This window comes from Prinia subflava, chromosome 1 (genome assembly GCF_021018805.1).
Source record: "Prinia subflava isolate CZ2003 ecotype Zambia chromosome 1, Cam_Psub_1.2, whole genome shotgun sequence".
NCBI lineage: Eukaryota > Metazoa > Chordata > Aves > Passeriformes > Cisticolidae > Prinia > Prinia subflava.
In genome coordinates, this window is record NC_086247.1 from 100810445 (window position 1) to 100828488 (window position 18044).

General features: G+C 44.8%; 1 protein-coding gene across 3 annotated transcripts in view; it reads right to left on the reverse strand.

The window, feature by feature from the left end:
* Positions 1-5061: 5061 nt before the first annotated feature.
* GLI3 (GLI family zinc finger 3) overlaps positions 5062-18044 on the reverse strand; it is a 210656-nt gene continuing 197673 nt past the window's right edge. For all 3 annotated transcript variants that reach the window (XM_063405347.1, XM_063405357.1, XM_063405337.1), the window contains exons 13-15: positions 16665-16955; positions 13143-13470; positions 5062-11964 (exon numbers count right to left, since the gene is read on the reverse strand). In XM_063405347.1, coding sequence (XP_063261417.1) covers positions 9674-11964; positions 13143-13470; positions 16665-16955 — 2910 coding nt within the window. In that variant the 3' untranslated portion in view covers positions 5062-9673. The remainder of the gene's footprint in view (positions 11965-13142; positions 13471-16664; positions 16956-18044) is intronic.

Here is an 18044-nt window from a genome sequence, read left to right on the forward strand (position 1 = left end):
GCAGCTGCTAAAGGCAGAGCTGACCCTGCAGCAGGTGACCCCAGCCCCCAGTCCTGTTTCAAACAGGAAAGACAGGCCCTGGCTTTAGCATCAGCAGAGATGAGGGCAAAAGGATTCCCTATTACATTTTGCTGGCTGATGCTCCAGCTTTCCCTTTCTCTGCTAATGCTCCATCTGAACTGGAGCCTGGCACTTTCCGGCTGCCCGTGCCAAGCAGAGCTCAGGTGAAGAGAAACTGAAACCTAAGACTGAAACCTAAGATGTCTCAGGGTGCAAGGGTAAGCAAGAAGTGCTACAGCAGTTCAAGACTGCACTCCACAGAGCTAAGAAAGGCATTGCTGCCTCCCTGTGTGGCTGAGCCTCTGCACAGCTTCAAGCATTTTCTGTAATTGAGAGAAAACAGCAGCAACCTCCAAGAGACCAGCCAAGGAGAGAAAAAACAGCATGTAGTATTTTTGGTTTTCTCCTATGCTACAGCCCAGCCTCGAGAAGAAGAGGAAAGGGAGAAACATCCAAGGACTGGACACAGGGCAGGTGTAGCAGCTCTGCCACTGGGCTTGCTCACGCTGTGCCAGCCTGCAGTGAGCACATGGTGGGCCTGGACTGGAACTGCACCGCAAACATCAAAGTGACATGAATTCCTTTCATTCCCTACAACAAAAAAACAAGCACAGCGTGGTGTGTCCTACTGATGGTGTCCAAAGGAGAGCTCTTGCCAGCTGGATCAGCAGCAGGAGCTTGCCTACTCCAAAGGTGATGTGGAGACAGTAGCCCTGGGGGCTAAACCGTGCTGCTCCTCCCTGGAGGGCTGCAAAGGGCAGATTGATTTACTGTTTCTGGAAGGGAACAAAGCCCAGTGCCCACACATGCTGCAGCACACTTTGCCACTTATGGCAGCCCTGTAGCACTTGGCTTCTGCTGCAGCAGCCCCCAGCCTCACCACAGGCACTGGGGCCTTTGCCACTGAACCACATAACTCTGAGGGTTCAGTGCCTGATGACTGCTTTCACAAAAGGTATGACCTGGGGATTTTTAGCTCTCTTTTACATTGGTAAACTTCTGAGGAGAGCTCGAGTTCAGCTTCTGATGTAGGATGATGCAGACCATTTTTTCTTCTTTGAAGCTCCATCCAAAAATCCGTATTTAGGCAATATCATGCCACGGGGTCCCACAGATAAAGTTGAAGGAGTTTACTGAAAGCAGTTGACTGAAGGCTGCAGTGGTCAGCAATGACAGGGATGAGAGCTATCTGCCCTTTCCCAGCAAAAGCCTTCCAGATAAAAAAAATTGCCAGTGAAAACATTGCCACATTTCCTTGGCACTGTGGGATATGCTGTAGGACTTCAAAACAAAACTGCCTCAAGGCAAAATAGGCAAAGTGAACTTTTCCTATGTCTTGGGCACGCCTGGCTGTTCATATAATGGAAACAGGAAGTCTTCAAGCAGGAAAGGTGCAGCAGGAACCATGCTCAGGATGGGGAAGCACATATTTCTCATGGTTCTCCCTCAGGGGATGCTGCCTGCAGCCAAAACCCCTTTTCTATCCAGCTCTGTAGGTGCCTCTGCTTTGGCATTTTTCACTAAGTGTTGCTATAGGAACTTAACTGCTTCTGTTCATCCAGGTCTGAGCAGCTCCCTGCTCCCACTCCTCCTCTCCCAGGGCTGGCAGCATCAGGGCTCTGAGGACAGCGGAGGATGCTCAGGTACAGCAGGAGTGGGGTAGTTCAGCTCAGCTAATTAGTGCTACTATTTCTGTCTCTGGCCTTTTCTCGGTTTGTATCCATCTGGGGCTCTTTTAGTCATTATAGAGCTTTCCACCCTCTTGTTTTTTTTCCTCTCTCCTCCTCTGTCTTCCAGATTTTTGCCACTGTTTCATGTTGCCATCCAAGTTATTTGTCTCTTCTCTCTTGCTCCGGTCGTGGGAACATTAGTAATCTTTTTCCTGCAGAGCAGGGTGGCTTAGAGATCGCCTTGCAGACCTGACAGCCATCCTAGTGCTGCTGGCAAAGGCTGGAGCAGCTCAGCCAACCAATGGGGAATGATCCCGTTTATGGTTCATCACCATCTGATCTACCCACTGCTTCTTGCTCCCGCCCGGATCCGACTGCCACGCGTGGCTGTGTGCGGGGCGCAGTCCCGCTCTCTGCTCCCCGCTCACCTGCCGCAGCCACCCGTGTGTGGGGCCAAGGGAAGCGTGACTCACATGGTCCTCCCACCCATGAGTAACAGTGCTGGTCTATCACGTCTCAGCCAGCTGGGGCAGCTCGCAGGGAGGGCAGCTGCTTCCTTGGCACGAGATGAAACAGGTCACTCTGTCCCCAGCGTGCAGGTGAAAACAGGGGACCCGCATCGCAAGGCATGGCAGCAATGAGCAGCATCAGAGCAGATGCAAGAGCAGTGCCCCATGATGGGGGGCAGACAGGGAGGTACTGACATGGGCTGGGGGATTCCTGTTAAACACCATCAGTTCCTCCTTCTTCCTGGCCCAAACCTGCTTTTTTTTTTTTTCCTGAGAAATGAGCAGGGAGAGTCCAAAGCCAGTGAGGGAAGACGGGCAGAGATGGTGGGAACACAAAGCAGTTATGTGCTTCTCGGGGTGGAAAGAGGCCCAGGTTATTAAATAGCAGGCAATCTTAACATGAGTTATTAATACTAGTTGTTTGTACTGGGAAGTGGTGCCTAGGGGCTCCCATTGCACTAATCATGTAACAAAGCCGGGTTCCTAACACAAATAGCTCGAGTTTCAGCCTGAAGAGAACAAGTCATCTCCTTCCCATTACTGTCTCTTTGAAAAAGCAGCTTGAAGATTATACAGTCAAGCCCGCAAAAGCTGGGAAAGGAAAAAAATTACACTGGGCTGCCCTACAGGGCCATGGCTTACACCCAGGCAGCCCAGTAACTCCACCAGCACTGTGGGCCCACACTGTATGCTCTTCCCCTGCTTCATCCCCGAGCATGGCAGGCCAGGTCTTAACATTATTGGTGATTTTTGTGCTGCCTATCTTTGAGGTTGAGTGTAGTAATGTCATGCCACCTGTTTATGGTACTGGGGGGCTGGGGCCAGTTTTCTTCAGTTTTCTTCTTCCTTGTTGATTGATGCTGTATATCTCTGTTGTATTTTTTTCAGGCTTTGCAAACTGCAGTCCTCTCATGCCCTTCTGAAGTAAGAACCTAATTTAATGAATTAAATTAATTCATTTACAGCCTTGGCACTAAAGCACAGACTAAAGGTCAACAGCATCTGCTGATTTTGGATGGTACAAACCATGACTGCCCTGTTACTTTTTGTTTTCCTGAGAACTTGGCATTATATTAAGCTTTACCACATGGCAACACAGGTCCTCCTTCCTCCGGCTGCAGCTTTGAACATGCAGCTTTTCATCAGCCCAATCCCAGGTAACGCTGAAGGACCAGGAATATGACCTGGAGCCCCAGCCCTTCACCTGAAGTAGATCCAGCTGGTGGAGAAGATCCAGCTGGAAGATGAGCATGCAGGGCTTGGTTAAAGGTAGAGGTAGTGGTGCAAGTTTGGTGCACAGAGCAGAGAGAGGGGCTGTCAGTCCAGGTGTGTGGGCTCCCTTGTGGCCGCAGGTGTGCAAAGCTGCTGACACTTGTTTAGCACAACGCTCTGCATGCATGTATGTGTGCAGGACTTTACTGCATTAGCATGTAAGAAGTGGGAGTTCCCCACTACCTGCATCCCACTACCTGCAGGCGGCTGGTAAGGCTCAGAAATGCCTCAATCAGTTCTAAGCCCCAGACAGCTGTGATCTGTAGTCAGCATGGATCCTGCTCCTGACTCCCCAGCCCCCATGGGCCTGTTCGTTTCTCTGCTGGTCCATCATGTCTGTCTGAGGCTTGTTCCATCCCTGTTGCTGACGTCCTGTTGGTCGAAGTTGTGGGGAGGCCACTGTCACACACACCCCCCAAAGAGAGCTGATCCTGAAGCACTCCAAACTTGGGGAGAATTTGGGATTGCAGCATATAAGCTAAGGCACCATGGGCACCATCAAACTCCCTTTCAAACTGCAGGGCCTCCTCCACCCCTACCAGGCCACTCCCAGGACTCTCCTGCCTCACTGGCCTCTCAGCTGGGCATGCTTTAGGCTTTAGCTTTCTAGTCTACCCTTGGTCCCTACTAAACTTTGAGGCCTGTGCCAAATGACAAAAGCTTAATAAAGGTGATCCACAAAACACAACAGAACAGGACACACACACAAAAAAAGAGAAGTTTACATGAGCAAATAACAATGCAAAGTTACCTCCCACCACCTGGGAAATGGCTCACCTATTTTGGCTGAGGAAGGCCTAAGGCAGAAGCTGAGCACTGACAGATCAACAGAGTGCTCTGGATCTTGCCAAGGTACCAGCAATGGAAACAAAAGATTTTGGAATGAGAACAGGTCAGACACCTTAAGACCAAGCAGCGCTAAAACATTTTCCATACTGTTTGCCATCGCTAACTTGACATCATCCATATCAACTGTCCCCAACTGGAGCACTCACTGAGTACGTCGAGTTTTGAAAATAACTGTGTCTAGTTCTTTGCACATCACACTGTAACCCACCTGAACGGACATCTACAGATTAACCCAGCCAGGGAAACTTCTCTTCCTCCTTCCCATGCCTCTTCATGAGTGGGCAAGCCTTTGTAAGACAACCTTGGTAAGCAAGGTATGGAAATACAGTCCCCATAGAATAGCCCAGAGTTTAGCACAGCTTGGCTTTGGCTTCTGAACTGACTGCTCCTACAGCAGAGTTAACCAGGTCAGTCTCTCTCCTCCCTTCAAACATTTCATCTGTGTGACACTGCATTTTCATTTATTTTTCCACCCAACACCCATCGACCATTTTTCTTTAGCAAGAAGGTAAACACCCTGTTTTGTTTTCCCATCTGTATTCAAACTGTGAATGGAGTGAAGCAACAAGCTGGGAAGCAGAAAGAAGAAAGCAGCTCTGAGTGGAAGCGATACAAGCACTGACTGCAACCAGGCTTTTCAGATGTATGAAAAAATAACTCCCTCCCCCAAGGAGATACTTTAGAAGCTGAAAGCTAAGAACTTAAGTACAAAGGCTTTTGTTTTTATTGACATTGTAAGAAACATTTTTTTTCTTTGTTACAAAAAAGCTAAGTGGTTCTGAAAGCAGAAGTACAGTTCATATGTACACAGTGCTACAGACCCTTCAAATCAACCTAAGGCTTGAGAAACATCAGATCATAACTGCAGGTTTATCAAATGAAGACCACTAAGGTCTATTACAGCTGAACACTATTCCTACCGTACATAAATGTATTTACATTTTTCTTTAAAAAAAGGATTACAAGCTTTATAAAAAAAATTTAAAAGTTAAAAAAAAAAGGTAACACTTTTTTATCTTACACATCTGCAGGACTGACAACAGTAACTGTTCCATAGGAGACATTCCACCAATCCAAGGACAATAACACATGAATACCAGAGGTTTACAAGACGTTTCAGACACTATTAACAGTGGTATGTGCTATTAGCTCAATGGCAGGTACAGCCTCATCAGGAAAATTTGGCGACACATTGTGGTCCCTCTCTTTTTCGGGGTCAACGCAAAATAAGGCACATACATTGCGAGAATATGAATGCTGCTGCCCGGCACACCACACTGGCCGTGGCGGGACGGGCGTCTCACCGAGGGGCGGGGAAGCCGTGGCGGGAGCCAGCAGCTAGCCAACCTCTCAACGCACGCACCGTCTGGGGCCATCCTCCAAGGAGGGAGTGACATCATCTGCCACGTGGATGTGTGGGACCACTGTACTCCCCAGCGAAGCCCATGTGGAAGCCCACTGACTTTCCTGCAAACACAGCTTTCCTTCACCTGGGTGTAACTGACAGATAAACTCTTCACTGGCAACTTCAACTTTGCGGAAAGTAGAACTGTCTGGAGAAACACACACACTTCAGGCAGGCGGCTACTGATGTGCCCAAGGCTAACAGTAACGAATATGGAAGACCCTCACAGAGCCATTACAAGAACTGGTGATTTAGACTTAAGCTGCAATGCTTTAAAAATAGAACATTCATACTATTTTGTGCATTTTCTTGTACTCTTGGGTGAGCAGTGGGTTTCCAACAGCTATGCAAAAATCAACTGATGTGCCACGTAAACAAAAGCAAGCTTTGACTCTGTAACTGGAAGAGGAAGAGTAGAGGGGTGCTAGTAAACTCATCCCACAGTGTTGATGGGACTTTTCCCCAGACTGCCACACATTGAGAAGGAGGTTGGCAAGTGAAAGCTGGTGTCCAATGTAACAGTGCCATGCACAGAGACCAGTCTACCTTACCAAAACCGAACCAAAACACAAGATAGCTGGGATATGATGTATTGCTACCCTCACAGGTACCAAAATCAGGCTCCTTAGGATAGAACAGAAAAGTGTGAGAAAACACTAAAAACTGAAAAGTAACACACGAACGCAAGTGGCACATACACTGAATGGTAAAAACAAACTATCATTTGCACAAACTCCCCAAGGACACAGTGGCGTCTCTGATTCCTCAGCTTTGCCAAATCAAATGGGAAGCCGTTCTTGAGCATGTGGTTTCTGCCAAGACACACTGTTGTCCCAACACAAGGCTAAGTGAGTGACGAAGGTTTGTCACATCCAGGAAGGCAAATTGGCTACTCAAACAGTCCCTTTTAGCCTGCAGCAATACGAATGGCTCCTTCTAAGCTCCGATGGATCACATGTGTTAATAGCTTCCCAGCATCAATTGCACCAGCAGATACAATTATGAACTGGAAAACTGAGTTTAAAAAATAGTTGGGGATGTTTGGGGTTTCTTTAATGTATTGGCTCCATAACAATAAAAGACTTCTCTCCCAAGCCACCTACTCCCAGACTAGTCATAAGTCTCCCTGCTGAAATTGTTTATAAACATGTAATTGATGGCTTTAATAAACAGCCAGGATTGGTTACTGAGAACCATCTGGAACATGTCCAGCACAGCCTTTCCTCATGCCTATAGTGCTACTTCTCTGCAGGGCTGTGAGCTGTATCCCAGCGCTGCAATGCACAGCCCAGCCCTTGGAACATCCCTGCCCCTGGGGATCTGCCCAGGAGGATGCATTCCTTCTTGTCCCAGCAGCAGGGCAGGGACAATGGTTGTGTACAGGCAGCAGGACTCTGCAGGGCCTTTGGCCAACAAAAGGGCAACAGGGAGCAGCTTCCTCCCGCTGCCACAGCAATCCAGCCTTTGCCATGGTGAGCTGTGCTCAAGTACCCCTGCAGCCCAAGGACCACTGCAGGTGGGCTGTGGTAGCTGGTCAGGGGCAGGGAGGCTGGGAAGGGAACTGGCAAAGGGAAAAGTGAAGGCTGAGCAAACATATGAAAGGGTAAGAAAGAAATACTGGCTAAAGATACAAAGAAAGACAGGAGCTAGATCATGATAAAAGGTGTAGGATATTTGTATTTGTCTTGATTTCTGACATTCTAGCTCACAGTGCAGATCTCTTGGTATGTGCTGTGATGAGCTCAAATATGGCTCCTGCACCAGATTTCCTATGATTATTTCCTAGTAATTTATAGATTCATCCTCTAACAGCTGATAACAGATAAATGTTATCTGACAGCTTCACTAAGATTCCATTCCTACACATTTCCTCAAATGCCATGTGCTGAATCAGCTGGTATTTCACTTTTCCTTTTACAACTGAAAAAAATGCTATGATTTTCTAGCCTACAGAAGTCACCTGATTTTGACTAGCTAAAGTTTATCTGTATTTTAAAACTGACTATGCTCCCTCTTCTCACTGGATATCTGCTATAACATCAGCTGCTTACAGACATCAAATGTGAGTGACTGTAAGTGCCTGCACAATTTACATCCTGTGGTAGGACTTCATTCACTATTAGGATTTAACTAGGAAGTCTGCAAGGGCTGGAATTCCATGCAGCTTCTAGGAGTGGGTGAACTTGAATCATGGTCTTGTGATTGTTCCCCACAGCAGCCTGTTCACTCAGGAGCACTGTGTGTTCAGGGGTACAGACACAGAGCCCAGCAGAGCCAAAAACAAGCCAGTGCTCACAGAGCAAATGCCATTCACCTCTACCAGTGAGTAGCTTCATGATCACAGTGTGCTGGTTTCAATCTTTTGCCAGTGTAACTGACCCTGGGCATTGACCCACTGGTTTGCTTTGAAATTAAATGCACATGTTGTCACCAAGAGAGAGAGAAGGAAGCTGGTCTTTCTGAGCTTTGATTAGTTGCCAGACAACTCAGTTGGTTAGAGCATGGTGCTAATAGCATCAAAGCTGTGGGTTTGATCCTCATACAGGCCATTCACTGAAGAGTTGGACCTGATAGTAATTCCAGATCAGAATAGTCTGTGATCTGTGAATACTTGCCATTCCCCTTGTTTCTTTCCTATTTTTAATGGCAGTTTAAATTTCTTAATTTTTTAAAGCTTGGACACAGTGGAAAAACATTTAAGATTATCAGATTGCTTGCAACTACTTTGATTTATTTGGCTGCTCTGAGAACTGGGCCAGCCATTCATTTTCTACTTCTTTACACAACATGCCCATGATGTTTTTGAAGCTGTAAGTATCCATGGAGCTGTCTGGGCTAAAGGGGATGTACACACAGTTCTTCCTGCAGATAAGAACCAGTGGCTCAGCAAGTTACACCTCAGCAATTTGCATTAAAAGAAAGAATTCTCCAGTATGAAATACTGCTGTTTTGTTATTTCATTGTATGAAATACTTCACAAGACCCTGATTGTACCTCCACAAATGTGGTATGCAATGAGAAGACTATAGACTACCCAAGTCACTACACACACCCCCAGAATTTTGCTATCCAGTCATTTAAAGAAGGATGAAAATCAGAATACCAAATACTACAAAAGATGAGAGCTGAACTACGAGCAGCTTTCTGGTCCTCTCTTTCCCCTGAAATAGGTCAAGCATGACACAATCTCAGCATCATTATTCAAGGCAGGGACAGCTACCTGTGTGTGTGTTTACAAAAACCTTAGCCTTTCGCTGTAAATCAAAGGGCTGATGGTTTTTACATTTCTTATTTGCTTGAACCTCCCAACTTTTTGTGCTCATGTCTCTGAAACTGCAGTTTAGGGGTACCATGGCAGTGCATTTCTGAACTGGTTTTCCACCTCTGTGATGTGTCCAGTGCATCCAGAGAGAATTTCATCACTGCATGCTCACTTCACATTGTGCCTGGTTATGTTCAAGGGGAAAAGCTGCAACAGTTTTACAAGGTATAGCTTCATTTGAAAAACAGAAAATTGTCAAGTCATTTTATCAGGCCTTTCTTTACAAAAAATCCCAAAACAAACAAACAAACAAAAAACCCCATGCACTTCACACGTTTACACTGGTTTACAATTAAAAAGTGAAAGAAAAAAAAAGAAGCATACAGACATTTGAAAAGGGTGAGAGAAAGAGAAAAGAGAGAAAGGGAGGGAATGGGCATAGCAATACTGATTCAAAACTGAAATGGAAGACAGTTTCTCCCTAGAACACTTTAGGGTTTTCAGAGTCCTTATTCCATAAAAGGAATATACTTGAAACACATCCCATTTAGTTGAGATGAGATTGCTAAAATACATACACAACTAAAAAATATGAGTCTTTTTCTTTCTCCATCTGTTATCTCCTAAGTGTTTTTGTTTTGTATGTCTATTGCATAACAGCAAGAAACTTGCTTTCTTCTGCAAGTGAGGTCAACAAAGAGCTCATGTCCCCAATAGCCATGTTGGTTGTGCTTACAGGCATAGCTGGGAATGTAAGAGATGCTCGGGGAGTGGTGAGGCGTGAGGAATTGCGGGAGACATTTGGAATGATACTTGGGCTCAGGGCTCCTGAAATTAAGCTGACATGGTCCCCATCATCAATGATAGCATCAAAATCTATCTGCACACCCTCTAGACTGTTGTTGTCAATGCTGTCAACTGTGCTTGACACTTGGTTAGCCCCTGGGGAAAGAAGCTCAGATGAGTTTTCAGTTGCAGTCCCCTGCAGCAGGCAGCTGGCTTCTGAACCAAAGAAAGAACCTGTTTTCATAGCTTGGTGGCTAAAGCCCACGGTTTGGTCATATAACTGACCAGAGTAATTCTGCATGTTAGAGCAGAACTGCTGTGATTGACCTTGCATTTCCATCTTAATGGTGTTTACCCTGTATGTCTGGTCGCCTTCATCTACGTGTCTTTGCTGTTGGGACAGGTTGCTTCTCAGCATGTTTTGCCGTCTGTTGCTGCTGTAATTAGAGCATGACTGGTAACTCTTGGCTACTGACAAGCCTGAAGGCTGGCTACCAATGGTGTGAGACACCAGCGGACAACTCTGTGGCCCTTGATAGAGGCTGCCTTGTGAGGTAGGACTATCCTGCCCTAGCATCATTTGACCAGATTGATTGACACCCTGGTAATGGATGCCATCTCCAGCTGGCTGGCTTTGCAAATATTCCTGTTCCATCATATTCCTGTCCTGCATCCCGTTTGCCATACTGATGCTTTGATTGGCAGATGCCAGGGAATGGCTGAAATTTTGCTGGTTCCCATTCACCGGCATGTTACTGATTCTCAGCTTTTGCCCTTGCACTGCCATGCCACAGGAATTGTCTGTCACCCCAGACATCATTGCTTGCCTGCCCATGCTTTCACTGTAAGGCTTGCTGGACTGCATGCTGAAGGAATTCTCGGCTCCGCTGCCAAGAGTCATGTTTTGCTGTAAACTGAAAGCAGTGTTGTTCTCCACCAGGTTCTGATAGCCATTCTGCTGGGCCATATTGCTTCTCTCCAGGTTCTGCTGCTGAACCATCATGTTGTTATACAGTCTGACGGCCCGAGCCTGCTGCAATGCTGACCGCTGACCACATTTCAGCTTTGAAGGAGATAAGTCAGAACTTCCTGAGCTTACTTCATTCCACTGAATGGGCAAGTCGCTCTTATTTACCTCGGGACCCGCCTGCTGACTGCTCGGTGCAGGGGCTTGGTCAAAGCTGCTGGGGTTGTTGTTTCCTGAAACTGAGCTGTGATGCATTTTGCTGCTGTCTAGGACATTGTTCAACAAATGGTCGTAGATGCCCCGATTCTGGGAATTCAGATACTGGACCACATCATCTGGCAGGAGATCCTCATCATTCAGACTGCTACCTGCTTCCATTGTAGCAGCCTCCAGGGTGACGTTCTCGCTGATGCTTGGAGGACAGGGGGAGCTGAAGCCGCGGAAGACGCCACCCTCAGAACAGGTGTAGTTCTGAAGAACAAGGTTGCGCTTTTCCATGGATGGAGGTAAAGCAGGAGGGTTAAAGCTATTAAGACTGTTGAAACGCTGGACTCTCGGGACAGAGAGGTTGTCGGAGGCCATTCTGACTGGATCACTGGCTCTCCTTGTCCCATTTCCTAAAGATTCATGAGACAGAAAGTGCCTCCTGCTGTAACCATTTGCCCCACCATCACTACATCTTCGAGGGACATTCACTGGAGGCAGTGGAGATACTCCAGACTCCCTGCAGTCTCCCAAGAGTGCCATCCTTGTCTTGAGGCTCATCCTCTCCATGTTAGGCAGTGGAGTTGGTGGGGGTCCACCAGTAGCTGCTGCATATTTAGCTTTCAGCCTGTATTGCTGGGCGGGGGTGAGGCTGAGAAGACTTGGCAGCTCATCACACTGGCTCGCTTCACTGGAGCGCCGGGAGGCATCCGTCGAGATGGGGTCGTAGGAGTCCGCAACGCTCACGTTCTGTGGCCTTCCCTCTGCCTGGGAGGCATCGCTGGACCTCCGGCTGGAGAAGCAAGGTGAGATTCCAGAGGACCTGCGGCTGCTCAGGTAGGCTGAACTGATTGTGCTAGTATTGCTGTCCCTCCTGTTCAGCATGTTCAACACAGTGATGTCCGTACTTGAGAGTTCATTCCTGTTTGGCAGAATAGTCATGGGTCCTCCGACACTGCTGCTGCTGTTTGACTGGGTACCTGCGGGTAAAATCCACAGTTAAACAAAGAGGTATTATCCAGAAACTGGTGCGGAAAACACACAATAAGGGAGTAAGTCAAGTGTAGAGGAAGAACATCACCACAGCTAATCATGGCAGTGCTCTTTCTTGAAAGAAATAGGGATAAAAACTGTGTCCTTAGGTTAAAAGCTAATTCAGAGACTCAAGGGTAATATTTCAGCGTAAATCCCAGCAGAAAATTTACAGCCCATAGCCACAAACTGTCATCAGCTGGTGTAGTGCCCCAGCCTGCAGTGCAGCTATGCTGGCTGATGTGCCAGGAGGACACATTCGTAAGGGAGCTTTTTATAGGCAAAATATAATTGAACAGGCATTTGCATGGAATGGCAAAATATACAAACTGGAGGCTATTCAAGGTCACTTCTAAGACTTCTTGAAATATTCTTGAAATAACTCTTAACAACTGCAAAACATCTTTGCTGGTTTCCTTGTTTTGTTTGGGTTTTAAGTAAACAGGATAAATTTCTTAATTTTACATAGTTTCTTTTGATTGAATGGGTCTCAGAAAACCTGGGTTGTCACTGCTGGGTGGAGCCCAGAAAACCTACAGGCATGCTGTAGGCAAAGTAGGGGCAGCAGCAACATCCATTTTGGTCACGAGCAGCTCTTTGGAGGAAAACAACCAGGAATCTTCAGAGTTCAACCTCGCCTTGCTCCCATTCGTGGATATCTGCTCCTTGTAGCAGTAGCAGCTGTATATATGATTTCTTCTACGTGTGGGAATAGGTTATTTAAAGGGAAGCCCATCACATGTCTGCAAAGGCTGCCTTGCAAAGGCCTCAACAGAAAGACTTCCATACAATAAACTCACAGGTATTTATTTCTTCTGCCTTGCCTCAAAACAGGACAGAATTATGATGATCTTGGGTCAAAGCCTTTAACTTAGGGAATATTTAGAATGTGATGCATGGCTCCCTCGCTAACCTCTCCTCTGTAAAACACTATCAGACTTCTAATAGGGTGGGTATAAAGACTTGCAGTGAGGGAATAAACAGAAAGTGATCAGTTTACAAACCATTTCACAGCTGCTGAGTTTCCTAAGCTGTGCAGCTCCTGCAAGAGTTGCAAGATTGATCTAGCAAGCAACAACAAGACTAAGGACAAAAAGTATTATCACTCCTATTATGCATATCTCACCATTTCCTATGAGAGGTGGCAAGGTCGGGGCTTTGGAAGGTGGAACGGGGTTCAGTCTTGGAAGCATTCCATTAACTTGTTTCAACCTTTCTAATTTCACTTGCTCCATCCATTTGGTCCCTGTCATATTCCTCCTGGCCTGTAAGCCAAGTGCTGTGGTGGCTGTGGAAATGGTAGAGTCCATGATTGGGGTTTCATCGATGACACCGAGGTCTCCTACACTACCACCACCAGTCAGAGTAAGCTCGATCCCATTGTTGGAATAGTTGCTGATGGGGGACTGTTCGCTGCTGCATGTAGACTGACCACCAGGGCTTGGCTGAGATGTCTGTTGGAGGGAAGTAAGAGACAAAATAGTGTGAGCATTAAGCAAACGATGTTAGCCAGAGCACTTGTGCTAAATGAAGGCCTAAATGGAGTGGAAAATATGGGTATAGAAAAGTTCAGCATTAAATGATAACAGTGATTGTTCATAAAGAGGCTTTCTAGATATTGGCTTCAACTGCAGTGAACGGCACTGTAAAACACAAGACTAAAATCCCTTTTCACATGTTGCTGATGGTATACAATATACCTCCATAAGACATTTATCTGAGTTATTCCCAGAGTTACTTCTATCACTTCAAGCCATTTGTGAGCATGTATGGATGGATACCCTACTTAGTTTATGTGCTGTTCCCAACTGAAGCTGCAGCTCAGAAAAACCAAACCAGAATTCAGCCATGTTACAAGGTATTAGCTTACACTGCTAGGCTTGCAAACACATAAGACTCCAACAACACTGGAATTTGGGTTTTTTTAATTAGACTTGTGGCTAAACAATGTAAGCGTTTTCCAGGCTTAAGGCTCATTGTTACAAGCAGTGGTTGGCCTGAAATGCTGGCATGTAATAAAACAGGGACAAAGCATCAGTGCAAAAAATACTGTATCATATTATCAGCCTCCCATGACCCTGGCAGCACTCAGGTCTAACTCATACCTCCTCTCATACCTAACTTATACCACCTCTGTCCTGAATCAAGAAGATGATGATCTACTAAATCAAATCCTTTGTTTCATGAGAATTTAAGATTTTAAATGCAAGAATTTAAGTAGACACTATAGGGTGCTAATCTGCAGGGATATAAACATGCCACAATAGCATCTTCTTTCTTAACAGGGAGTGTTCCCTGCTGCTCCAGCAGAACTTTTGCTATGGGGAAACATAAGCTTGATTTACTTTTCAGACTTTATAAAAAGTTTCTCGCAAAAGAATGGGAAAATTGACAAACTGACAGACAAAACAGAGGAAGACAGACAGAAGTCTGGACTTAATATATCTCACTGTAAGGTTCTATCAGTGTGATCACAAATCAGTGGGGCATGCAGTATTATTTTGCTCACAAGAACAGTTTCATGTAAGTATTTAACATTTAAGGTCTCTGATGTGGTTTTGTTTTTTGGTTTTGGGTTTTTTTCTGCCACTCTGTGATCTTTATGTACATTTTACTGAAAAATGCTGCCTAGAATTTCTGAAGTGGCAGGGACGACTCTCACTTTAAACATCAATGAATGAAGACACAGATTCATGGCACTACTGTAGTTTCATATGCCCCTAAGGAGCCCATTTGAGATACAATAACTATTTTATTATTTCTAACTTGAATGATGATACTTAGAATTTATGAGGCCACACTGAGCAAGTTCATTTCCAAATCCTGGCCATAGCAGATTTGGTGACAAAAATGGAAATAACAGTTATTATACAGAAGAAAGTTTGTGCTTCTGGACAATAGCTCCATGCCTACAGAAGAACAGTAATAGTGATCAGAAGCCGTTCTTGTAGCACATGTCAAGATCACAGTGAGGTAGGGTACAGAAATAAGAACCGTAATATGCAGGACATATATTTATAGATGTGCAATACACAAAAAAAATTGATGTCTCATTTAGAGGAGAAAGTACAAGGACATTTCTGAAGATGTTTCACCAATATAAGACAGATTTTTTCATATGTCAAGTGTTGCAAAATGCTCACAACACATTACAACTGGGAATGCGCTTGATGGATTGCACATTACTAAATAAAGGAATGACTGAACAACAGGCAGAAGACTAAAATAAAAACATAAATAATGTTGCAATAAGAAAAACAGCAGAAAAGTTAAAATGCCCTCACCTTATTACCCACTGTCCTTAGGAAGTTAGAATAAGACATTTAAGAGCATTAGACAGAAAAGACATTGGATTAGTTGAAAACCAGAAAAATACCTCAATTCATACACGCAAAGCAAAAAACACAGAATTATTTTTAGAATATAATTTTCAGTGAGAAATATTTAATATCATGTAAGCTATAGGCATTATAGCCCCTCTTCCATAAATTATCCTGTTAAAACTGTGTTCAGCATGCTTCAATAATGCTACATGTTTACCTAGCAAAGCAAAAGAGATTTTGTTCCTTTGTAAACTAAGGTAGTTATCACCAAAGACAGCAGAGGACCTCCTTTAGACTTCAGCAGGAGTTTACTCTCAGCCCTTCAACATATTAATACTGAACAGTTTGAGCATAAGCCTTAGGCACAACATAGCTGTAACTCCTATTTCAGTGAGTAATCACTCTGAATTGCAGCATGATTAACACTATGAGCAGAATTTGGAGGGCTTATATTTGTACTCCCCAAGGGCTGGATACAGATGAATCATGGACCCAGATGGGGAAGAGGATGGAGTGGCTGCCTTTGAATTAACCCTTGTGAAGAGGGCAGATGGCACATGAAATTCAGGAAAATAAAAGAACTTGTGTACTTAAGATAGCATCTCAAAAAATGGCATACAGTCCTTTCAACAGTTTAGTGCAATACATTAAGGTAAATCAGAGAAAGACCTGAGACTGTCAATTCAACTTGATTTAGTTAAACATGGACTAGGTTAACTTCAGTAAGTATCAGATAAACCTAAGAGGTCACATCACAACAGAGATGTTATTAAAAGACGCCCAGCTGCTGTTTAAGAAAGTCAGTTCATCTTGCTTCAGTTTGATCCATGACCCAAAAGGCTCAAGCCCCTAAAATCTGATTGCTTCCTCAGGTTCTCCAAAAACGATCATCAATATGATATTTTTACTCATTTGGACTTGCTGTGGTTTGATTTGGTTTGTTTCTTATTCTGGTTTTCAGCCTGCAAGATTTAGTTTCACCATCTTTCTTCTGAAAACAGAAGACTGGAAAAATGTTGGTTTCTGGTTTTTTTTTAATGAAAACTCTGATTTTCTCATACTATGCTCATTCCAGAAAATGGAGTTTTTTAAGAGAAACAATTCTTGTGGCAGTTACCAGCACTGCACTTATTCCATATTGCACAGATTATTTTTATTTGCTATTTCTTAGGCTTTAAAAACATTTTACAATGTAAACATGGAAGAAGACCTCACAAAACCAAACCTGGTGAGCTTGAGTTTACAGACTTGAGCGTTTCCTAAAGGGATTAATAATTGATTGCAGGAAGAAAAGGACAAAGGGAGTGGCACGGTGTATTGCATACCATTGGTTTTTCTGACTTGACCGCTTTCACTTGGAGGCATTCTTCACGCTTTGAGGTAGTGTTGCTGAGGTCCTTCTGCTCACCAACTGCACCCTGAGTCTGATGGCCTGGTGACCGGGTCTGCGAGTGGCTGCCCGGGTCTCTCGGTGGTGGAGGCCTTGGGTGGATATCTCCCCTCTGCTTCTTGGTGACGTGTGCCTCCGGGCCGTGCACAGTCTTCACGTGCTTCCGGAGAGAGCTGGGGTCCGTGTAGCGTTTCGTGCAGCCCGGTATCTTGCAAACATATGGTTTCTGACAAGACACAAAAACCTCTATTAGCTTTAATTCCATGTGGGACTCCTGAAGAACTCCTTGGAGCACAACTGGTGTCACAGATACACGCTTTCAAAGCGAATTTGTTACCTAATTTATGGTCTCTACAACCTCTGAATTATCGAATGGTTTGGGTTGGAAGGAACCTTAAAGATTATCTAATTATCCACTCCCCTCCTGACATGGGCAGGGAGCCCTTGGTCAAAGACACATTCAACTCAGGCATTGAACACCTCCAGGGATAGGGCATCCATAGCATCTCTGGGAGACCCCTACCAGTGCCTCACTACCCTCACAGTAATCAATTTCTTCCTTACAACTAATCTATATCTACCCTCTTTCAGTTTAAAGCCACCAGCCCCAGTCCTATCGAATTCTGACTGCACCTAATCAAAACCATTAGCTCCCCTTGGCTCAGAAGGCAGCAATTAGTGGTGCACGGTGGACTGAGGGCAGAGTCCCTCATGGGTACCAATGGGCACAGCTTTCACTTATCTTAGCAGAGGAGTCAACTCAGCTATGGTAATTTATGAAGACTGGTCTAATTTTCAACCCTGTCCCTTGACCTCAGCAGTTTGATGGTGTACTCAGTATGCCTAGTACTTACTACTTGACACTGAAACAACCCCCTTCAAAAGATGCTGGGCCATTTGTTCAGGAAGAATTAACTGAGGAAGCATTTTTTTCTGGCTCCTTCAGATGACCAGTACAATGTCAAAGCATAAGATACAGTGCCATGAACAATTTAATGTTGCAGCAATAAATGCACTAATACTATTGTTACAGCTACTAGCACAATTCATCATTTTTTTAGAAATCACTTTCTTTATCTGTGAATTTCTATAGTTCACTAAGCAATGCAGAATAAAGCAAATCTACTGTCTTATAAATTAACAAAGTCTTTGTTCTTGCATTTTGAAGGGATTAGAAAGAAGAGCTGAGCACTTCCTAAATCCTTGAATTGCCTTGGGAAGCAAACTCACTTTTATTACTGAATTATTTCCAAGAAACTACTATTTTAGATTTTTTTTTTTAATACTAGCCTTCAAAAAATAGAAAGAGACCCTC